This window comes from Oreochromis niloticus, linkage group LG9, assembly GCF_001858045.2.
Source record: "Oreochromis niloticus isolate F11D_XX linkage group LG9, O_niloticus_UMD_NMBU, whole genome shotgun sequence".
Classification (NCBI taxonomy): domain Eukaryota; kingdom Metazoa; phylum Chordata; class Actinopteri; order Cichliformes; family Cichlidae; genus Oreochromis; species Oreochromis niloticus.
Genome location: NC_031974.2, coordinates 2343761 through 2367869, shown reverse-complemented (window position 1 = coordinate 2367869; position 24109 = coordinate 2343761). Strand labels below are relative to the sequence as shown.

General features: G+C 40.2%; 2 protein-coding genes, 1 long non-coding RNA gene and 1 pseudogene across 4 annotated transcripts; 1 reads left to right on the top strand and 3 right to left on the bottom strand.

The window, feature by feature from the left end:
• Window positions 1-7935: 7935 nt before the first annotated feature.
• LOC100700432 (GTPase IMAP family member 7-like) lies at window positions 7936-10064 on the bottom strand (annotated as a pseudogene).
• A 963-nt stretch (window positions 10065-11027) lies between these two features.
• On the top strand, window positions 11028-16500 carry LOC109199640 (G2/M phase-specific E3 ubiquitin-protein ligase-like). Of its 2 annotated transcripts, XM_025910468.1 has the most exons (11): window positions 11028-11348; window positions 12009-12145; window positions 12409-12715; window positions 13363-13445; window positions 13602-13654; window positions 13891-13929; window positions 14152-14462; window positions 14578-14756; window positions 15039-15208; window positions 15741-15955; window positions 16055-16500. In XM_025910468.1, the coding sequence occupies exons 1-11, from the start codon at window positions 11162-11164 to the stop codon at window positions 16291-16293; spliced, it is 1920 nt and encodes a 639-aa protein (XP_025766253.1). In that variant the 5' UTR covers window positions 11028-11161; the 3' UTR covers window positions 16294-16500. The 2 variants fall into 2 exon arrangements, with proteins under 2 accessions (XP_025766253.1, XP_025766254.1); XM_025910469.1 differs by lacking the exon at window positions 12009-12145 and having other exon boundaries at window positions 11030-11348.
• A 142-nt stretch (window positions 16501-16642) lies between these two features.
• Window positions 16643-18705, bottom strand: LOC112847878 (uncharacterized). Its single transcript, XR_003221716.1, has 3 exons — window positions 17863-18705; window positions 17172-17388; window positions 16643-16970 (listed from the first exon to the last, which is right to left on the bottom strand). It is a non-coding gene; the product is annotated as an uncharacterized LOC112847878 (long non-coding RNA).
• Window positions 18706-22407: 3702 nt separating this feature from the next.
• On the bottom strand, window positions 22408-23528 carry LOC100700701 (GTPase IMAP family member 4-like). The gene is made up of 2 exons (XM_003459474.4): window positions 23398-23528; window positions 22408-23286 (listed from the first exon to the last, which is right to left on the bottom strand). The coding sequence occupies exons 1-2, from the start codon at window positions 23522-23524 to the stop codon at window positions 22586-22588; spliced, it is 828 nt and encodes a 275-aa protein (XP_003459522.2). The 5' UTR covers window positions 23525-23528; the 3' UTR covers window positions 22408-22585.
• Between the last annotated feature and the right edge of the window lie 581 nt (window positions 23529-24109).

Here is a 24109-nt window from a genome sequence, read left to right as displayed (position 1 = left end):
GCATTGCCCGTGGACTGCCGAAGCTCCGATACGTTCCGCGGACCCGAAGTTTAGGACCTCAGGAGTCGGCGATGTTTGGACTACCCTGCCACTCAGACGACGTTCCGGTTGTTCTCCCTGCTCCAGCTGGCTGTATGTGAGAGCATCGCTCTTTTCTAACCCCTTGGTTCTTCACGCCCCGTTTCTCGGGAGGCAAAGGTACAGTTTCTGTGTTTTTTTTTTGTTTTTGTGTGAACCCGAGACTGGATATTCTGCTCCGGCTGTGGAATTTTTGGGCAGCCTAACGGACTGAAACTCTGGTTCACGACAGCGACACCTAGAACTGTTTATTGGTTTCACATACCAGGGACAATTCACTGGATCGGACTTTACTGTAAAGACTGGAACTATTTTTTTGTTTGTTTGGACATTGCAAGTAATGTGATGAAGCTGTGTTAACCATTCTAGATAAGAGAATTTCTGTGTTAACCTTAATTGTTCTACTGTATTGTGGTCTTTGCGCCCTTTTCCTGTGGCTAGTGTGGTTTGGGAGGGATCGAGAACTCTCAACATTGTGTCACAACAGCCTGTGTGATTTATTTTATTTTATTTCTTTTATTTCTTTGGTCTTGGGGAGTTTCCTTACTGTCGCCCTTTGCTCTCCAGGGCCCTGTTAGAATTGATGATCAGTTTTGGTTCATGAGGGCCATCCGAACGAATAAAAGGGGCCACGTTGTTTAAAAAGTCGTTGTTATATGCTTCTGTCCAACCCAGGTTGCCTTGGAGTAGGGGCACCCGAGTTGTCTGGTTAGGTACAGAAAAAACGGAGGTAAGCGAGGCTGTGTTAATATTCAGCGCACCAGGCACTGTTTGTTTCGCATGTTTGGGCCCCGGAGCCCTTCTTCTGTGCCTGTAGCAGCCAGATAGCAAAAATCATTCTTACAGAAGTAAGTATCAGGGTCAACTGTACTAAGGGGGGTTACGGACTCAGATCCCACCACCCTTTAGTCGTTCAGGGCAGCCTGTGTGCCTCTTCACCCCTACATAGCTGGGCTAGTAGCCCCTTACACAAGTCTGATCAGCAACAGTTTATTCCCCGAGGCAGACACTAGAAGTAAAACAACCCAAATACTTAAAAAGAAAAAAAAGGGGGGGAAAGTATTATACAATAAAATGTTCTCCATATCGTAAAATTTCCACTGAGACTAGATAAAACAATTCTAAATCTCGTAAAAAATAAAATTTTCTACATGCACTAAAATCCCCTGATGCAATTGTCCCACAACCCCAGATGAATCTTCATTATGGGTCCACGAACAGGCCAGAAATTCCTTCTCCAGAGCGGGGTACACGCCACCCTCGTCCTAGACAGCTCGCATTCTGCACCCGAGTCCGTCATGCGATATGGCTCCCCTCGCGTCAGCGTCCTGTAAATAAGCAAATAGGGGCCAAAACAATCGTCCCGGAAGCGGCCCTGGAGACCCAGTGGAGACACTACTCACAAATGCAGCCAATCACATGCGTTTTCGCCTACTGTCACTGTTCCTGCTGTCGGGTAGTGATGTGTCCTGTGTGTCGAAGCTTCGATACCTGTGTCGGGTAATCTCGGGGAGTTTTTGTGAAGCGCGTATCGAGGCTCGCTTTGATTACGTTTGCAGTGTGTTGTTTATTTATATTATGGTACTAATCATTCGTGATATTTATTACTGTGTGCATACTTCATTAGAATAGATGAGATTAAAAAAATCTCTTCCTTGCTGGTTCCATCGAAGAAGAAATGCTCAATTAACTACGTAGCACGTACGTAATCCAGTTCAACAACACAGTGTAATGGGGAAATCAGCTGTGTTTTGCTGCCCATTTTAATTCAAATCTGGCGCGAACCGGCGAGCCAGTTCCTGAATCAGTCACATGGTACGGACTGCCCGCGAGGCCTCGAACGACTATAATCTGATTTCTGTCTTTTAGTTTTTTAAAAAGTGAAGCGCCACACACTAGTTTGTGTCATTATCCAGATGTACATAAGCGATTACACAGTTACTAGGGGTGGGTTTTGATTATCGATTAAAATCGATTCTGGCTTGGATAACGTGATATTGATTCATTAAAATCCTGAATTGATTTTTTTAAATAAATGTATTTTGCCCGAAACGCCAGAATCTCAGGTGAAACCTCACAAAATTTGAACAACCACCAAACAGCTAAAACAGTAAATGAGAGCAGGTACACGGATTCTGCACATAGATGTAAACACAAAGCGCGGAGCCTCCGACGGATCAGAATCAGTGAGATGTGACTTTCTCACCTGACGGCACGGACACGGTCGGGGCTGAAAGCTGACAGCTCGCTGATTCTGATGTGTCGGCGGGTCCGCGCTTTGTGTTCACGTCGTTTTTGCGCTGATTCTAAAGCTGTTAGTTTGATCTCTCCAAACAATATTGACTGAACCAGCAGCAAAAGAAGATCCAAACTACACTTCACATAAACATCGTCATGAATTCACTCTGACTTTTACTGTTTTGCTTCCACCACGATAAAAATCACACTTCATGCACAGCTCTCTCTCTCTCTCTCTCTGTGCTTCAAGAACAGTTTCCCATCTAAGAATCTGTTTTCTGCATTATTCGCTTGCTTGTTACGCACAAGTCTACCGTTGTTTACAGCGCTGTCGGCCGCTGTTTTTTCCTTTTACTTACTTCCGAAACGAAAGTGTCATTTCTGATGTTCAATACTGAGCAAATTTAAACTTTTTAAAATTATGCAAAATTGCAAAAGGCTTAGCCGTGTCTCTAATAAACCCTCTGTAACTTTGCTCTGCTTCACTTCAGCAGCATCAGGTAATGTTAATGTGTTGATTAATGGTTTTCTTTCGTTTTTAATCTACTGCAGAATATTTTTATAAAATTGTTTTTCTGTGTTTTCTCCTCAGTTACTTTGACACAAAGGCATCTGATGTGATGCTCACACCTTTGATAAAGTCTCGCGAGTGTCAGCTTTCTTTTTATAGATATAAAAATATGGAAATGTACTAATTCTGAATTATAATATTTCTGACTGTCTGAGGCAAAATTTCCCCGATTCGAATCAAATCGATTCTAGAAATCAGTGACGACACACAGCCCTAACAGTTACACAATCATACCAAAACTCTGTCCTGATAGTTTCCACTTTCTCTTTTGTATCAGACATACTGAGACAATATTTGGGATAAATAACCATGAAAACAATTTATTTATTCAGTTTAGAGGTTTATACATCACATCATTACAATCACTTGAATCGTCCACTTGATGGCGCAGTAGAACAAATGAATCATCACAATGGTTCGAACCAGTGGCGGTCCTAGCCTGTTTACCGCTGGTCCTAAAATGTATATTTATTTTCTTACTCTTCTTATATTTATTGTTTGTTTACTTGCACTGCTGTAACTGGAGCCTCGTCGTCTCGTCTCTCTATATACTGGACTGCATGTAGCGGAGATGACAATAAAGTTTACTTTGACTTCAGCAGCGCGCAGGCGCACCGAGGGCTCTCGCGCTCACTTTTCGTGTATAGAATTTCGAAAAAACATCGGTGCAAATTATAAGTCTGTATCATGATGTCTGGTGTTTTCGTGTTTGTTGTTTTGTTTTCATTTTGTTTTATTTTGCGAGTTGGTTATTAGATGCTGCTCTGGCCAGCCAGAGAATCCCCCGCCGCCCCGCCCTCTCCTCCCTGTGCTGCAAGCAGCAGGCGCACCTCGCAAACGGAGGGCGCCCTTACTCCCAGGAAACGGGCGATAGAAAACCGATCGGTGCCTATGCCATTCCCAATATGCGCTGGCTGATGTCGGGGCAGCATGAGTACGAGCAATTTTTTGTTTTGTTTTGTTTTTGCCGATGCCCGTGATGCCGCCCCCCACCATGATGCCGCCCCGGGCAACCGCCCGTGTCGCCCGTATCAAAAACCGCTACTGCTTCGAACCATGAGTCGAGCAGTGTGTTGGAAAGCTTCAGTTCATCACGAGGCTTCGTCTCACCATCACTACTGTCGGGACTGGGCCGCCACGTCACGCTGACCGGTCTGTCTCCAGATGACACGTCGCACCCCCAAGATCAGGCAGCAGAGCCCTCTTTTTCACCTGGCCTCCTTGTGTTCCTCTTCATGTCTGGAGCCTCTCTCCGCTAGTCTTCTTCTTCTTTGTGTTTAACGGCAGTTGGCAACCAACGTAAAGGAGCATTACCGCCTCCTACTTTTCCGGAGTATGGGTCAGACAGTGAGCTTACAATCTCTATCAAAAAAACAATACAAAAAACAAAAAAAAAGACCTACACTCTTTCATAAACACCTACATCCTTCAGAAACCCCACCAGTTCCCTCACCTGTGCCCTACTACCCTCCAGCACACTCTTCAGATTAAATTCCCTGATTCCCCACTCCTTCAATCTATGCTGCAGAACTTTCCTCTCCACATCATAACCCTCGCACCGCAGTATTACATGCTCTACCGTCTCCTCCTCCTCCTGGCACACTCCACAAAGCCCCGTCTCATGTTCTCCTATCATCTGTAGTGTTTTATTTAATGCACAATGTCCCAGTCTAAGCCTGGTAATGACCACCTCTTCTCTCCTATTACCCCTATACAACACACTCTCTGCCACCTCCTTCTTAAGATGATACAATTGCCTGCCCTTACTCCCTGAATCCCACCGCTCCTGCCACTCCTGAACAACCTGCCTCCAAACAATACCTTTTGCTTCAGATCCGCTGCTTTTAATTTCCATCTCAGTCCTATGTTTAGTCAATGCTCCTTTTGCCAACCTATCCACCTTTTCATTTCCACTGATTCCTACATGAGCTGGCACCCAAAGAAAGTGAATATTGCCACCACAACACCTTATTCTGCTTATAGTCTCCAGAATAGTATACAGCATATCCTGCCTTGTCTTTGAACAAAATGATTGTAGACTTTAAAGAACAGCTGCTGAGTCAGAACATACTACCACCTGCCTGATTTTTGAACACTCTACCCATTTCAGTGCTACCAAAATTGCTACCATTTCAACCGTGTACACGGCCAGTCCATCCGAAGTGCGTCTGTTTATTTCAATATTTTTTGACAGAACTGCTATTCCAAACCCTGTAATTCCAGTATCTGAACTTTCAGCACCATCCATGAACACATGAATACACTCAGGGTATTCATTCGAGCTGTGAAAATGAAATGCTGAAACAAGATCGACTCTTCCTTTCAATTTTCTCTTCAGATCCAGCAAGTACCAGTCCACAGGAGGGGTCTCCAATAACCATGGAGGAACCACAGGGAACACAACTGCAGGACATATTTTAAGTTCATACACATGACACTCCTTAGCCCACTGATTCCTCACCTTTCCAAAATGATTCTTCTGACTTCTTCCATACTGCCAGCATTCCAAAAGTACCTCCTTTGTGGGATGTGCGTCACCATGACCACCAAGATGAACCCAGAAATTCACAGATACTTGCTTCCTCCTAGGGCATTTTTCCCATCTCCACCTGTAGGGCACTGACTGGAGACGTTTTAAAAGCTCCACAGCACACTCTAAGGGCTTCCGATTGTAAACATCCAAATGTCCCAACACAGAAGGAGCTGCTGAACCATATGCCACACACCCATAATCGAAGACAGATCTAATTAATGCCTGGTAAAGTCTTTTCAAAGCAGAAGAGCTCGCACCCCAACCCCTCCCAGCTACACACCTCATAACATTAACAACTTTTTTGCATTTGGTTTCAATCCGGTCAATATGCTCCCTCCATGTCAGTCTTGAATCAAACACAGCACCTAAGTACTAAAAAGAGTTCACTTTCCCAATTACCTTGTCATACAGTTTCAATGTCAAAGTCTCACTCACTGTTCGTTTGGTAAAGAACATCATTTTTGTTTTTTCCACCAAAAACCTGAATCCCCAGTCAAATCCCCACTCAACCACCATATTTACAGCCTCCTGAACCTTGCCCACTAGGTGCTCAATATTTCTTCCTTTTTTCCATAACACACCATCATCAGCGAACAAAGACCTCCCAATACCCTCAGGAACATCAGAAAAAACATCATTGATCATTATAACAAAAAGCAGGGGACTAATCGCACTGCCCTGTGGCGTTCCATTCTCAACTGTGCACTGACTAGAAATTGTAGACCCACTTCGCACTTGGATCTTCCTACCAGATAAAAAGTCTTGGATCCAATTGAATGTCCTGCCACCAATACCCAACTTAACTTGATTAAAAGCCCATCCCTCCACAACATATCATATGCCTTTTCTATGTCAAAAAACACTGCCAAAACAGACTCTTTATTGGCCTGCGCTTTCCTGACAACATTCTCAAGTCTAATAATAGCATCAGTCGTGTTCCGAACTGTCCTGAAACCACTTTGGTAATTGGCTAAAGCCCCTTTTCTTTCCAGCTCAAAGGACAGTCTTGCCATTATCATACGTTCCATTAACTTGCACACATTTGATGTAAAAGCGATTGGTCTGTAGCTATCTGGTTCAGATGGATCCTTCCCGGGTTTTCTTATTGGCACAATAACAGCCTCCTTCCAAGTACTTGGGAGCTCACCCTTAATCCAAACTGTGTTAAACTGTGTTAATAAATATAGAACAGAAATAGAAAAGTGCAAAGGATTGCCAATTGCTGCAATAAATAAATAAATAAATAAAATAACCATGGAAGAAAAACCCACACAGCACCTGGAACAGAAAAATATGAAAAGGAGCCACGGGCCAGCAAACAGCCCCTGGAGATCTGGGCTATGCTCAGCCCCCAAGAGTACCAAGGACTCAGCAACAGCTGCATCCCCACCTCAGCAGGAGGGAAGGAGGCACAGTTCATAGAGAACCAAAGACAACAAGCAGCCGACATGAACAGAGAACAGGGCCCGAGACACCCAAGAAAATATAATACTCTATTTATTTATTATTAGGACATCAAAAAGATAAAGTTACATTTCTTACTATTTATTGAAAATGTGAGGCATTAGATTTAAAATGCCAGAGAGTTATTAAAATACATGAGGAACGCGATAGGCGACCTTCAGCGTTCTTATGGTATGCGCCGGGTGAAATGGGTGAAATACAGTAGAATGATGGTCCCCAGTAAAACACGTTCCAGCCATGTATTCCAGCCCTAACCATAACCTTATCATTACCTTAACCAGCACTTTAATGATGTTAAATAATGTTTTTCAAAGCGATTTGAGGAAAATGAAGGAACATGTGTGTATTGATTCCAAACGGTTCCCATTTTTCCTCGTTTTTCCAGTGTCGTCATTTAGGGATGTGTTGGGTACAGAAGTGTAACATGTTGACGACTTGTCAACTAGCGTAAAATATTATGCCTCCTGGGCCGGGTCACGGGGGGAGCAGCCTAAAAAGGGAAGTCCAGACATCCCTTCCCCACCTTTCCGAAGGAACACCAAGGCTTCCAAGGATAGCCTTGGTAAGTAATTATTAGCAGTTGTATTTCATACGTAAGTTGTAGACCTGTATACTATCTACATTAATTTGACAATCAAGTTAACTCTTCAAATCTGTTCATAGATAATTTTTACTGCATATTCTCTTTTCTGATGAAAAGAAAACTTTTTTTTCATCTACCACGTTTGCCATAAAAAATAAAGTATTTCAAATAGCCCACAATCCAGTGCAGACATAATAAGTCACCATGATTAATATTTAAAGCAGATGCAACAGAGATAAGAAATACATTTGTACCAGATCCAAAGCTTTTGTTAAGATTATTTTTTAGCTTCAAATTATTTTTTATGAGCACTCAAAGACAAACTGAGAAACTCAACAATAAACCAAAGAAAATGGATAGCACACATATATCTACTCTCTAAGTCTGTCTCAGAGTTTTCTAATGTATTTCATGTTTTACGTTTGGGTACAGAAGCTGTTCTGTTCAGACTAGATTGATTTTGTTTTATCACAGTAATTTAATCTTTCTAAAGAATGGGATGAAAATGTCTGATACGTTGCAATAGTGTCTCTGTGAATCTTCATCTACTTTAACTCCACTTCTCTGTGCTGTCTCCCAGTCTCTGTACATGGTGTTTGTGTAACATGTTCCCCCATTACATCCCACCATGTCATCAATCTTCTTGATCAGCTTCTCCACCTGTTTTCTGTCATGGCTGCTGTTTTCAAAGACGTGAAACCTGTTTCCACAGCTTTGAATGATTCTGCGAAGCCCCAGGCTGGCTTCATGTACATACTGCTGCATGGTCATGTCTCCAAGATCTCTACCACGGCTGAACAGCACAATCATGTAGCGGTTTGCCTGTGGGCCAAACAGCTTCTGCAGGGCTTCCACAGAGTTTTTTTCTTCTTTGGTCAATGGACCGACTTGGATAACCAGCAGGAACACATGAGGACCCAGACATTACAATTCAACACATTTCACAATCTCTTTTTTGATGAATTCATTTGATTTTCCAGTGTCCAGGATTCCCGGTTTGTCTACCACACTAACTACTCTGTTGCCCCACTGAGTCACACCTTTTTCACAGCGTTCAGTCACTAAGCATGAACTGGGAAAAGATTTGAAATATTTCTGTCATAGGATGTTGTTTCCAGCAGCGCTCTTACCCACACCGCATTTTCCAATCAACACAATCCTCAAATCAGGACCTGAAGCAAAAATGACAGCTGCTGTTAAATCTGTCCCAAAGAGTATATCAGCAGCTTAATGTTTATATACGTTGGGACATGTGAACACTGTTATAGGAAATCCTTATATACAGAGCAGATTATTTTGCTTACCTGATGAAAATGAATCCATATTTTGTGGTTACTGTTGTCACTGCAAAGGGTAAAAGATAAATGTTAAATCTTCTTCAAAGCATTTTTTTTTTTTGTTTCCTTGACAGCTGACACACCTGCAGGTTTTGTGTAACAGGTTCAGAGACAGACTGACGATAAAATGTACCGTAGTTTTCGGGTCATAAGCCGCTACTTTTTTCCCACACTGTGAACACTGCGGCTTATACTGACGTGTGGCTAATGCATTTTATTTGTCATGCGGCCAAAAACATTTTGCCTGGTAACAGTAGACCAATAAAATTGATAAGTAGTATATATACGGTATATATTTTTACCGGTTGTTAAGAGACGTTGTAATGTTGTTTGTGCACTGTTCCGTAAAAAAAACATAAGCAACGTAATTTGTGTGTTACCGATACGTACGTATACTTAGAGGTAGCCGTGTTACAGGCGCTGTTCGAGGAAAAAAAGCATTTGCAGTATATATTTTTGTATGTTACCATAACGTTTATGTTACCATGTTTATGTTACCTTACGGATTAAATTAAACGTTAAAAATCCTCACGTGTAATATTTCTGTGTAAATATCTCATATTACGAGTGAAATGCATACGGCTTAAAATCCGGTGCGGCCTGTACAAGTACAAAATTGATTTTCTTTCGGAAATTAGAGCATGCGGCTTTTAATCAGGTGCGCTCTGTAGTCTGGGAATTATGGTACTTCTGAGTTTTCTTTGCTGTATATTAGTGTATATCAAATCAATAATCAAAAATTCCTTCACATTTACACATTAGATTGTACTTTATTTTTACATATTTTTTTACAGTGTACAATCACAGTGTGTGCAACAAGCAACACAGAAAGTCACGTGCTCCTCGCCACACCAGTTGTTGTGGCCCTAAACAACTACATAAAACAGTTTATGCCAGGGGGCGACCCTGGATTACCCTACACATCTGATTATAAACAAGAAATAGAAATAAATGTCATTTAAGCTATGAAAAGTTCAACTATCCACAGTCTCCAAAATAACCACTAGGAGGTGCTAAAATACCTTTAGTGCATGAAGGTAAGTATGAGAATGCACACACACACAGCATTTCTCGTTCTCTCATCCCTTTTCACTCTACATCTTTCTGCATTAAATCAATCTTATTATTATCAATCTCTGGCTTTCTTCCACAACATGTCTTTGTTTTGTCTCCTTCCCCTTACCACTAACTGGTGATGGCAGATGGCTGCTGCTTCCTGTTACAAGGGAGTTTTTCTTCTCCACTGTTGTCAAAGTACATGCTCATAGGGGTGTCATATGATTGTTTGGGCTTCTCTGTGACATTGTAGGGTCTTTAATTTACAATATTAAGCACTTTGAGGCAGCTGTTGTTGCAATTCAGCCTTGCAAAATATAAATTAAATGTAAATTAAATTGAACTGAATTGAATACACTGAGTGTAAAACACCATGGCTTACTATTCACAGGACGTGTTTTGTTCTGGGGGTTTTTTTACAAAAGAAAAAACTTCAGCACTGCTTATATGCCTCAGTAAGTCCTGTTTTTGTCATTATAATTTATTAATGTATTGGTGATAAAATATTAGACTTGTAGTCAAGACCGCCTAAACCAAGACCAAGACGATACCAAGACCAGAGGGTATCGAGACCAAGACGAGACAGAGACAAAAAAGTCTTCAAACTGCAGCCAGATGCTGCTTCGTTTACGGGTGTCAGGCATATTTAAGTGTTTTTGCGATGCACTCGCACAGCCCTCCTCACCGCTGTCTACTGTCTCACTCACTTAGAGGACAGACGCACGCTCCACTTGACTGTCGCATCTCTCACCCTCTCTGTTTTTCACGTAATGATATTATCCTATATCTACGGTGGCCCTGAAGTGCAAACCACAAAAACAAATCACAAAACGCACAACAAATTGAAAAGCGCAACAACAAATTGAAAAGCGCAAAAACAAATTGAAAAGCGCAAAAACAAATTCACTAAACGCAAAAACAAATTGAAAAGCGCAAAAACAAATTCACTAAACGCAAAAACAAATTGAAAAGCGCAAAAACAAATTCACAAAACGCACAACAAATTGAAAAGCGCAACAACAAATTGAAAAGCGCAAAAACAAATTGAAAAGCGCAAAAACAAATTCACTAAACGCAAAAACAAATTGAAAAGCGCAAAAACAAATTCACTAAACGCAAAAACAAATTGAAAAGCGCAACAACAAATTCACTAAACGCAACAACAAATTGAAAAGCGCAACAACAAATTGAAAAGCGCAAAAACAAAAGAAGAATCACAAAAACAAATTGAGAAGCACAATTACATTAAGAAAACCGGAAAGGGTAGGTACCAGTCGGCAACAGGAGACATCACTGATTGGATGTCCGCGCTGTTCGTCTTTGGAACCGGAAGTTACTCTGCCTGTAGCGCATTTCGTTTGAAAAACGGCGGAATGTTTTGTCCTAGCTATGGGAAAAAGCTGGTTGAGGAGTCACCAAACTTTTGCAGCGGCTGTGGCGAGAGGCTTTATCACGCATCTTGCATCGGAGACACTTCACTCCCATTGAGTAAGTTAATAAGCATAACAAAATGTTTGTTATTTATTGATTTATTAGCCTAGCGTTAGCTGTTTCCAGACCATAGCAGACCAGAGGGCTGTTCCACTAAGCTAGCTCAGAAAATCGAGGCTCATTTGAAAATGCACGCAGGTGTCAAAATGACTGCTCAAGACCTTTCTAGTAGTGAAGGTTTGAGGGCAGTTCTAGTGTTAACAAACCTCGCAGCTAGGGTGCCACGGACCAGACTTGTCCACAAGCATATTGCATAATGAATGAGCAGAAAGACTGCAGGTTAGCCTCGTTCCTGGAACCGAATTTGGGGCAATCGAGCCTGGATTTTCAGAGTGAGCCTGGCTTTTGGGATTAGCTTGCTTCGTGGAACAGTCCTCTGAGCATTTCCACAACTGAAACGATAATAAATTAGTTCATTTATTATGTTTGGTTAACTTTAGGAACTAACACTATTATGTGTCTATACATTAAAACTTACTGGTGTAGAATTGTATTGGTCAATAGTATCAGTTACACTGTCATTCCTTGGTAGAAATTTTCTAGTGAGATTATTCAGTGTTGTCCTTATTTGCGTGTTGTGTGGACAATGGAATGTCACATGAATGAATGTCTTTAATGTGTGACATTGTAGTACATTTTTCCTTTGTTTCCCTTTAGCATCACAGACTACCTCAAACTGCCCAACTCCAACCTTCAGCACCTTCTTAGAATACAGAAAAAAGAAAAATGAAGAGAGGCAAAAGTTTTCTGAAGGGAGGAAGGGCTTAAAGAAAAAGGAAAAAAGAAAGGTTCAGGTAGTTTGGCTAGCTCTGTCTGAAAACAAGTTGAGGTTAATTTTCTAATGACATTCTTTTGTTATTCCTTAGGGGAGTTGTGTAAAAAATGTTCAGTGTAGTAAAGCTATCCAGAATAAGAACAATTGTTTACGAGTAATTGTACATTTAGGTTGTCAGGAAGATCCCTCTTTTGCAGTTAATAAATATTCAAGTTTGAATAGATCTGCTTAGAGTCATATTAGTATCTACTTGGCCCATTGTTCATGTCTTTTTCCTTACAGATAAATGTCGGCTTGATGACCATTAAAAAGGGTGGTTTGAAGCCATACCGTGGAAAAACTATTTTCCTAACAACAGACCCTGACGCTACTGCCACAAGTCTGCTCAATCAAGCTGTTAAAAAAATGAAGGACTTTAACAAAGATCTAAAAGATGGACCTTTCCTTCTTCTGTATCCGGATGGCACTGAGGTCATTACTGTCCCTGGAACACAAAGACCATTTACACTTGAGGCTTATAAGGCTGAAGTTGGCAAGCCTTATCAAAGAATCACTGTTTTCATCTGCTTGAAGAGTGACTTTGAAGATGGTAAGCTGCTAATGTTTGTTTGGATTTTGACACACATTCCCTTAGTTTCAACAAATGCTAATTTTGAAATTGTGAAATGATAACATTACGCATAAAGCACCCAAGTCAATAGCATACCTACATTAAAATGGTGAATGGCCTGTATTTGATATAGCACCTTCTAGGGTTCTACAACCCCCCCCAAGACACTTCACAACAAAACCAGTCATTCACCCACACACATTCACACACTGCTGGTGATTAGCTACAATGTGGACACACCTGTCCTGGGACTCACTGATTGAAGCAAGGCTGCTGTACACAGATGCCACCTATCCCTCCCACTACCACCACCTGGCATGGAGGGTGAAGTGTCTTGCCCAAGGACACAACGACTGTGACAGACTGAGCAGGGCTAAAACCTTCAACCTTTTGATTACAGGGCGGGCTTTTAACTCCTCTGCCACCATTGCTCCCTAAATTAGCTTGTATATGTTATGTTTCTTCCTGGAAACATGAAATTCAGCCATTTTTGGATCTACTGAGTCATGAGTTTTAAATGCTAACTTTATGCCTTTCGTATTAATCTATTATTGATGATCAAATAAAGTTTCATACATTAGTATGAATTTAGTTAGCTTAGCTTAATTTGTTTTCATGTTTTGTAGTTGGAGAAAACTCAGACTTGTCTGACTCTGACCCAGAGATTGTTATTAAAAGGCCCTCTGAGTTTGATCTTGCTGATACACTGGTAAGTACAATTTAAAATTTTAATAGAGTTTTCTTGTTGTTTAGCCACCACCATTTGCCTCAGTTCAGTAAAACAGTTAATAGTTATATGTGAAATACATTTTGTGTGTGTGTGTGCGTCCTCGCGTGCGTGCGTGTGTTTGTTTGTTTGTTTCAGCCATGGGAACTTCAACATGAAAGCAGTCCTTTACAGAAAGCAGCAGAATATGAGTAAGTGATATTTGAAGAACATGTAATCTTTTACTGTTTTTTGCCTACACTTTGTATTAATGAGATATACACTTTTGTCATTCATTCTGTATATGGTTTTTGGAACATGGACTACATAATACTTGTATTGCTTGTTATTGCTTGTTTGTTAATCAAGATGCTTAAATATTTTCAAAGTGTCAATTAATATTTTCACAGTACACAACAAAAATGCTTTTCTTTGTTCTCTAAGGAAGGGTGCTGGGGATCTTGTGCTTGCTAATGAAGTACAACAGGTAAAAAACTATTTTATTAGTAAAACAGTGCAGCAGACAATCTCCACCGCCTTTACTTTGCAATTAGATAACGATTCACTGTTTGCTGAGCCCCAGAAGAACCTGTGTTAGTAATTTAAACATTTGAATCCAATTAACCGCCATCTTGTTCTATACAAGACATCATGCAATCATGAGAGAAGTATATATACCTTTAAAAAAAAAAAGTTTCCCTTTTTTTAGAGACACCAATTTGCAGGCACATGGAATTATTGCAAATTTGGCACTGGAACTTGACCACAAGAAGGTCAGCAGGTTCAATATATCAAGGTCAGCTGTATGGGATGGAGCTGTTAGAGGATTTCGACGCAGCACATACTCTGACAACTACGACATGTTCATCAAGTTTAATGATGATGCTGGCAGCTTTGAAGAAGGTTTGGATACAGGTGGCCCGAGGCGTGAATTCCTCACACTTCTTATGGGCAGTCTGCGAAATCGCCCCATCTTTGATGGACCTCCAGAGAGCCGTTATCTTGTATATAATTCAAGAGGTGGATGTTTTCTCCGTAATTATTACAATGGAAATTTTAATAAAAATTGGCGTATTTTTTTCATTAGCATATTTAATAGCAATTAACCATGATAATTATGTGCCCTGTATAACAGCTGCCAGGCAAGATGAGTACTTTTTAGCAGGAAAGATGATCGCTGTATCCATTGTGCATGGGGGACCAGCACCACATTTCCTCTCCAAGAACCTGGTCAACCACATCACAGGGAATCAGAGTTTCAGCGCCACTGTAGAAGATGTGCAAGATGAGGAGATCACAAAAATTTTACATCAGGTAGAAAATTACCTAGGCTCAGGGAATGGGTTTACTTAGAAGACACTTGGGGCCAGTTTAAAAGATTTAATCGGGATAAAAGTTATCCGGGTTGGATCATATCTTGAAAGTAGGTTCAAGGTAGATTCTGTAATCTGAAAGGACGGATTTCCAACTCCCAACAACACAAGTGAAATAACAAATTGATTATTTTTTAATCCAATGTTTGAATGAATCGTAAAAGTAGTGAAAATTATATTTTGTTTTCTTACAGTAAACCTTTTTTTTTTTTTTTTTTTATAGGTCCTGAAAGCTGAATCAGAGGAGTCTTTGCATAATCTTATTTTGCAAAACAGCACAATCTTCCAAACTGCTGGATGCCTCAGAAACGTCAAGCCTTTTGAGAAACAAGCATTTGTGGAGGAGTACCTCAGATGGTACATCCTTGAAAGAAACCAAAGTGTCATTCAACGGTAAACTCATTACTCCTTTTAAATTCAGGATGGCCAGTTGCTCATCACAGCAGCCACTGACATTTTCAGATGTATATGAAAAAACTGATTCAGTAGCATCAGTGATCTGATGAACAACTAGTTAATTCCTGAGCCACTGTCGCACGCTATTAACCTTTTGACACTAGAACTCTAATTTAGTATACATTTATTGTTCACAATGACCCATAATAATCATAGTCATGCAACATGATTAATTTTTCAGTTATTTATAAAAAGAGGTGATCCCTTGTTTGACACACTTGTTTATTCCAGTGTGAAAGCACTATTTTTTTTTAAATGCTAAAATCCCAATGAGCTCTTCTTTTTTTGCTGTCACAGTTAATTTCTGAGCGCTATGAATTGTTTTTGTGTATGAGTGATTCTATGCATTTGAAATCTGTCCAAATTTATAATGAAAGATCTAGTAGGTAAAGACATTTAAACACAATTTAGAAGACTGCAATAGTTATAGCTATAAACCAATTATTAGTTATTTGTCTATCCTTTGCAGATTTAAAGATGGACTGGAAAGTCTGAATTTTTTAAGTGCACTGCAACAAAATTCCAGTGTGCTGGCCCCACTCCTATGCTTCTCTGCCAAGGCCCTGACTGCTTCAGAACTGGAGAGCATGTTCAGACCAGATCTCAGCCCAGCAGGAAGCAACAAGCGGCATAAGGAGGTCCTAACACTTGGCTTTTGGGCAGATTATCTCCTTGATTGTGAAGGTTTGAATGACCATTTTTATTTGTTTATAGTTTTATGAAAGGAGAGGTGAGGAAATAAATTTTCTGTAATGTACTACAGTGTTTACTTTCTTCTTTCAGAGAAGGCAACAGCAGTGTGTCTGGAAGATTTGATGATGTTTGCCACAGGGCTGACGGCAGTTCCACCGGCAGGAATGACACCACCACCACCACGCATCCAGTTTTTAAGTGTTTCGCCTTTTCCAGTTTCAAACACCTGTGCAAATACTCTGAAGCTACCCATCTGTGACTCATACAGCATCTTTAAGGCCAACATGGACTTTGGAATTCAAAATGCTCCAGGATTTGGATGTTCTTAAATCAGCAAGGTCATCAAGTTACAGTTACTGAGTTACCCTGTTAGGTTCAGCTGCCGTTGGCATACTACTTAACACATTCATGTGACAAGCAACTTCCATATTGTTAAACATTTAGTTGTTTTTTCTGAATATTGTGTATGTTGGAAAAGTGACAGAAATGCTGGACACTATTTGTAAATGGTTTTATTAAAGAACATTTTAAATGTTTCCTTGTGGTTAAATGTTAATATTTAAATCCATGCCAGTTGCTGTATATTATGAACAATATTATATTCAATTTAGCAAGAGGGAAAGGAAACACTACTAACATTAAAAAATGAAGGAAAAACAGAAGGGCTGGAGCACTCAAGTAAGTCCAAAGGTTTTATTAGGTGCAAAAAAAGGAAAGAAACTAACGTTTCGACACCGTGTGTGTCTTCATCAGAGTAACTCTGACAAATGTCATTACAAACTGAAGTTCAGTTGGTATCTAAAACCCAGCTATGTCCTTCAGGGCCAAATACAGTTCTGTGGCCGATTCCCAGTCTTGTGGCTGCTGCAGTGTGTTTTGTTGTACAGCCTGTTGTAAATATTCCCCAATGTTTGGATCACCACACAATCCAACCAGTAGCCCCTCCTCGGGAAACGCATCCAGTTCCCTCTCCTCAACAGCAAATCCACAGTCTCTTGAACCATATCTGCAAAATGAAAATAGAACAGTGAAGGATTTTTTGCTGACAATATGGAACTATATAAATCAACGCATGCAGTGACATGTTATAAACTGCTCTATCATACTTATGTGTAAAATTATGAATATATATTAACCAACTTAAGCAATAACAACACCTTGCATTTAGTTTGATGCAAAAGGTTAATTTTGTTAAGAACTCAAATACCTGTGAGGCAAGAGAGAGTTTGTTTGGAATCCCCCCTGGACACGATGCAAGTCTTCTTGGCCGGATCCTGTGTTTGTTCCAGAGGTCTTTGCATTCATCCAGGTCTTTCTGTAGAACCCCTGTGAAGCAGAATCTCAGCAAGCATTGGCGTTCGTGGCTTCCATTGAAGTTTCCAGAGTCTCTTAGGTCTCCAAAAAAGTCCATCCAAAACTGAGACCTGGGTATATAATTAATATTTAAGAATCAATTTAGCTTTGTTCTTGGTCATTTTATAGGGTTTGTTACATTTTGGTCCCATTTAAAACATGCCACAAATGGATGTCAAACAAAGTAATGCATATTAGTTTTCCATAAATATTGTAGCGACCCTGCAGTAATGTTCTTGTTAAAAATGCTGTATTCTTTTCACTCTGTTCTGTGTGTTGATTGTGAGGAGTGGAGAGTTTGGTCTGAGTTTTTCATTTTGTATTGGCGTCGTTAAATCTAGGCAAGCATGCTCATTTCGGCACAACAGCTGACAATGACCATTTTGAGTTCCTGCAATAAAGTGACGGCTGTTAACGTCTATCTCATCCAACTTTTCAACACGTCCAGCAGGACGCTACTCTATTTTCTTAAATGCATGTAAAAAAAACAACAATCTGATCAGCTTTCACTGTAGCTTACACCTACCAGACACAAATGTACCCACCTTCCTCTTCTGAAATAAGACCACCATGACTCGATGCGCTGATTCCCAGTAGATGATCCGTAACTGTGGCTTGACGATCCAGCATAATAGTCCGTGTGCGCGTGACGGAGGGTACACTGTATTGCTGCCATAGTCCCATTCTCAGTCCCGAAGTCTGTTCGTAATCTCATTGGTATCACACCAAGACTCTTTACACAGTTTATATAATTGTGAGCTATAACAGCCGGGTTGTTGTTTGTTGCTCCACACACAAGCCACATCAGTCTTCTTGAAAAGCCATCTATACATCCTGACAGGGTTTCAGTTTATCATAGCCATCTACATGCCATATGTAATTGGGCCCCATGGAGTGATACGTGCGTCTTGTGAACCTCCTTCGAGTTCTCAAAGCGATTCCTTGAGGATTTAGTTGTCTCAACAGCCTCATAACTACATCACGCTTGACACGCAGCTTGTGTTTTTGTTTGAGAACTTGCCACATGGTCCGATATCCAAACAATTGTCCTGGTCCTCGAAGCTCGGACAAAATGGCACGCCTCACCTCAGGAAGTGGAGAATAGTTGCCTCGTCTGTACAGTCCAGATTCTTTTAAATGTAGTTTCAGTGTACGCATACTAATTGAAATGTCATGATTACACTTGAGCATATCCAGTATCACCTCGTATGTATGTCCTGAATCAAAAATATTCTCGAATAGTGACAGCTATGTTTGGGTCACCGCTAATGTTCATGTTTGAAAATAATGCGCTACAGGCAGAGTAACTTCCGGTTCCAAAGACGAACAGCGCGGACATCCAATCAGTGATGTCTCCTGTTGCCGACTGGTACCTACCCTTTCCGGTTTTCTTAACGTAATTGTGCTTCTCAATTTGTTTTTGTGATTCTCAATTTGTTTTTGCGCTTTTCAATTTGTTGTTGCGCTTTTCAATTTGTTTTGCGTTTTTCAATTTGTTTTTGCTTTTAGTGAATTTGTTTTTGCGCTTTTCAATTTGTTGTGCGGTTTGTGATTTGTTTTTGCGCTTTTCAATTTGTTTTTGCGTTTAGTGAATTTGTTTTTGCACTTTTCAATTTGTTTTTGCGCTTTTCAATTTGTTGTTGCGCTTTTCAATTTGTTGTTGCGCTTTTCAATTTGTTTTTGCGCTTTTCAATTTGTTTTGCGTTTTTCAATTTGTTTTGCGTTTTTCAATTTGTTTTTGCGTTTAGTGAATTTGTTTTTGCGCTTTTCAATTTGTTTTTGCGTTTAGTGAATTTGTTTTTGCGCTTTTCAATTTGTTTTTGCGCTTTTCAATTTGTTGTTGCGCTTTTCAATTTGTTGTGCGTTTTGTGATTTGTTTTTGTGGTTTGCACTTCAGGGCCACCGTATATATCCACGCATGTGATTGGCCACAATATGGAGGGATTGGAACACAGCTGAGCCACTGTGTGAGAGCTGAGCAGTGAAAGGAAATTAAGTGAGGAGACGGCTCTCGCTCAATGAGAGTCGACTCTTCTGGTTCACTACAAAGCACTCTCTAAGCACGGCTCTTAGAGCTGATGCTTTTGTGCATGACACATTATCGAACGTTATGTTGTGCGTCATGGATACTGTTGACTCCAAATCTCCCGACCACTATGTTGATCTGAGACAGCAAGACCGAGACAAGACCAAGACCAAAGTCCATCGAGACCAAGACAAGAACAAGACCACGTAAAAGTGGTCTCGAGACGAAGACCGGTCTCAAGGCGTCCAACTCCATGAAATATTAATTTGAACTACAACTTAATATCAAGCACAGGATTTGTGGTTGAAGAAAATGTTTGCTCCAAACAGACATTTGCATAATTTGTAAAAAAAAAAAAAAAAGGTTGAAGACAAGTGTTATGTAAAAGCTGTATGGCAGCCAGGATTTAGATGCAAATGCAGAACACGTGAGACATGAAATAAACTGAAACCACAGCTTTAATGCTGCACTCAAAATATAAAACGCTGAGAACAGAACAAAGAAGAAAAATGGGGAGCCCAAAGTCCAAAACAGTTCTGGGGGTTAGCAAGGCCAAGGAGCTAGGTGGAAAAGATATTCTGATGTTTGGCGTGGTCACAAAGCAAGATGTAGGGGCAGATACCAATGCTGGGGGTTAAGAAACTCTTGGGGCTTGGCTTGGGACTGGCATCCCAGTCCTTGGGTCTCATAGCTGTAAGCCGACAATACCGATGGAGTCTGAATTTTCCCGGAGGCTTGGCAGATGGCCAGTAGTAGAGGCTGAGACATTTGAACATTTGTTCTGTTTGTGACCACTGAAAGGATGCCAGTGACTGTAACTGCTCCGGAGGACACACAGTTTCCTCTTAAGATTGTATCAACCACGGTTGAAGCTGTGCAATAGCTGCATTCACCATCAGGGTCCTCAGTCTCAGAAAAGGCCCTGGGTGTAGCACCAGTCTCAGGGGAGGCTCCAAGCGGTTCTATGGACTCTGTGGAAACCCTAAGGCAATAATCTCTGGGTTGACCAACATAGATAGTAGTGGACAGTTTTTAAGTATCCAGCTCATAGGCATGTACTACGAAGCAGGATTTTGGATAATCCGTGTAACTTCAGCATTAACACTGAGTTTTCTGAATTCTGAAGGTGGTGCACTTCTTATTAGGACATATTGCCATAGGTTATATGTTTCAAATTAAAGATCAAAAGTAGGAAATTACTTTCTATTGACCAATCAAGTCTCCAGAAAAGCAACACCACTGATTATTATATGAAACAATAAATAATGTGGGCAGCTGTTCATGTTCATTCTCTTGTTGGTTTTTTAGTTTAGCTGCTCATGCAGAAAACACAGGAAGAGCATCTTTGTACTGGAATAAAGCAAAAGCAAAACTGTCAGCTGAAGCCACCAGCCTGCTTGATGTTCTACACAAACAGGAAGATGAGGGTTTTGGTGGTGAAAACTGAGTGTGAGAACACTCGCCCACACTCAGTTACTGTTGAGAAACACTGCTGCTTATCAATCTCCTTTTTCATTTTTGTCACTCAGCTCTGTCACCTTCTTAATATCTATTTTGAATTTATTTATGCATTGCTGATAAAATATTAGTTTGAGCTGCAACTTCAAATTAGAATTTGTGGCAAAAGTAATTTTTTTCTTGTAATATTGTAATGGGGACTAATGGGTGTAATAATACAAATACAGGATGTTCCTGGAATTGGAACAAAGAACTGGGGTGCAGGGCAGGAGAGCAGCCAACCCCCACCCCCAGGACAGGAAGCCACAAGTACAAGCCTGGGGGAGGGAAAGACTACTGAGGAGGGGTGCCACAGGGCAACAGCAGGAGGAGAATCGAGCTGATGACCTTTGAAAATCTTAGCAGGGGTGAATAACACCTCGGGACTTGAACCGGAAAATAAAAAAGTCTAGAGTTAAATACATCTCTCCACAGCTGCTGATAAATTCTACAAAAACGTGAAACATTTTGTTAAAAACACTTGGAAGTGAATTTCACTTTTACTGATAAGTGGATAACTGTAATGTATAGTTTAGAATTTCATCACTGTGCTGTATAAAATGGAACTATATGTGCCAGATTTGGTGTTATGCTTGTGTCATTTTTAACCCTAAAAAACTTTCCATTACTCATGTTGCTTTATGTCTTGATGCATGCTCAATCATCCAGGTAAGTAAATCCCAAAAAGTTGATTCTGTTCTGTTTGGGATACAACTTTACCAAACTTTTGATGGCTAGGTATGCAGTTCCTGCTTTAAATGCATTGACTCTTTAGATTCAGAAATCTAAGCGATAAGAGGTCAGAAATGTGTGCACTCGAGTATTAAAATAAATGAACTTTAATCAATTATGTCATCTCCAGTCTTAGCAGAGGGCAGTAATATAAGGAATGACAGAACTGACAGCTATCATTTAATCACCCTGTACCTAGCACCAGGGCCTGTTTTCTTTTCTTTTCTTTTTTTTAAGTTTCAGCATTGCTTACAGAGGAATACAAAGGAAATGGACTTTGGGGGGTTTGTGAAGATGTTTTGCCTTTTTTCCAAGAAGCTTCTTTAGATCTTAAATTATTGACAGGGGTATTTAACTCCTAATGATGGTTGTCCAGTTGGAGATAGTCCTGAAAGTTTTAGGGTTATCTCCTATTAATCATGTGAGTCGTTAAATGAGCGAAGGTCTGAAAACAAATGTGAATCATTAATGAAAATGGAACAGAGGTATGAAACCCCTCTAGGATATTTATGAAACCCCTGTAAGTTCCCACTGGAAGAAGTTAATTGACTTTACACCTCACTTCTAAGAAAGAAGGGAAAGAAAACACTGACATTAAAAAAGAATTTGAAAAAAGGGCTTAGATGTAAGTCAGTGTGAAAATCTGGAATGGTTTCAGATTTCACATTTGGAATGATTTTGTCTCTTGACTATAAATTCTTACAGGTTTATTTAAAAATAAGATGTATAGGGCACTCTTACTTCAACAGGTTTTTTAATAAATACAATTTTGACTGATGCAAGTGAAGTTTATACATTACATTTCTTTAAAGCTTTCATGTATATCACACCGCCATAATTAACATAAAAGCCTTATATAAAAGAGATAAGAAACACAGCATGTTATTGTAATCTATGCTTATACACTCATTTTATCAGCACCACAAGAAACACTGACAAACAAATATATGCTATATTTTGACACATGGTTAAATAAGGATTCACTGCCCGAAACACAATGAAAACGTGTTTATTTAATCTTTCCCAAGGATTTCAATAAATTTTCTAATACGTTGCATCAATCCACCAATAAATCCATATAAGAATTTTCCTAAGGGACCCCTTCTTTGTGCAGCCTCCACCTCCCTATACATGGCATCTGTGTAGTATCTTCCGCCATTTCTTGCCATCATGCCATCAATCTTCTTGATCAGCTCCACCACCTGGTTCTTATCACTGCTGGTGTTGTCAAAGACGTGGAACCTGTTTCCACAGCTTTGAATGACTCGGCGAAGATCTGCACTGCCTTCACGTACGTACTCCTGTATGGTCATGCCTCCAAGATCACCACCACGGGTGAACAGCACAATCATGTACTTGTTAGCTTGTGGGCCAAACAGCTCCTGCAGGGCTTCCACTGAGTTTTTCTCTTCTCGTGTGAATCGACCTACTTGGATAACCAGCAAGAAAACATGAGGACCTGGACAGGAGACTTCGACACATCGCACAATTTCTTTTTGGATGAAGTCCTCAGTTACTTTAGTGTCCAGGATCCCTGGTGTGTCTACCACACTAACTACTCTGTTACCCCATTGTGTCACACCTTTTTGACAAGACCTAGTCACTGATTCTGAAGTTGGACGAGATATAAAACATTTCTCTCCCATGATGGTGTTTCCAACAGTACTTTTGCCCACACCAGTTTTTCCAATCATCACAATCCTCAAATCAGGACCTGAAACACAATTTACAACTTCAGTTTAACTTGTCTGAAGCGTATCAGCAGCTCAGTGAATCTCATAGCATTTGGTCACACTTTTCAAGGCAGATTATAGCAACTACTTACCTGGTGGAAATGAATCCATATTTCTCTTCACTGTTGTCACTGTAGAAAGATGACTGATAATACTTCTGTTCATGACATGGTATGCTTGTTTATAGCGCCACAGCTGACACACCTCCAGTATTTGCATAGCAGTTTCATATGATAAAGATAGACCACAGCTCAGCCTGCAGACACCACACAACTTGTCTCTTGCAGTTTGCTATACTGGAGTGAAGGAACATGTCTCAAGGTAAGTTTGACTAGTAACAAATTCTTTTATTTTACTTTGTATTAGTAAAAAGCATAGTTTAACTAAAAGTAACATATTTTGGATTATCCAGCGAATAGCTTTTTAAATGGAGTGTTTCAATCTTGTATATGGTGTAAGACAAAAAATAATATAGTGTTTTTACTGTTTTTACAGAAAAAAAGATTTCAGTCATCATCCTGAGCAAAGAAGAGTCTTGGGCAGAAGGTCTAATAACCACTATCCTGGGAAATAACAGCCAAGAGACCCAAAAAAATGAGAATGAGATATATACTTTAGTGCATAAAAAATTGGATGATGTCAAGGATATATCCTTTGAGCAACATGCCCCTGATATGTGTTTGTTGGTGGTAGAGAGAACATTTTCAGCTAATGATGTATGGCAGGAGATAGAACGTCTGAGCAACAAAACTAAAATACCTAAAGAAAAATTCATAGTTGTCCTGCCATTCGGATATGAACTCA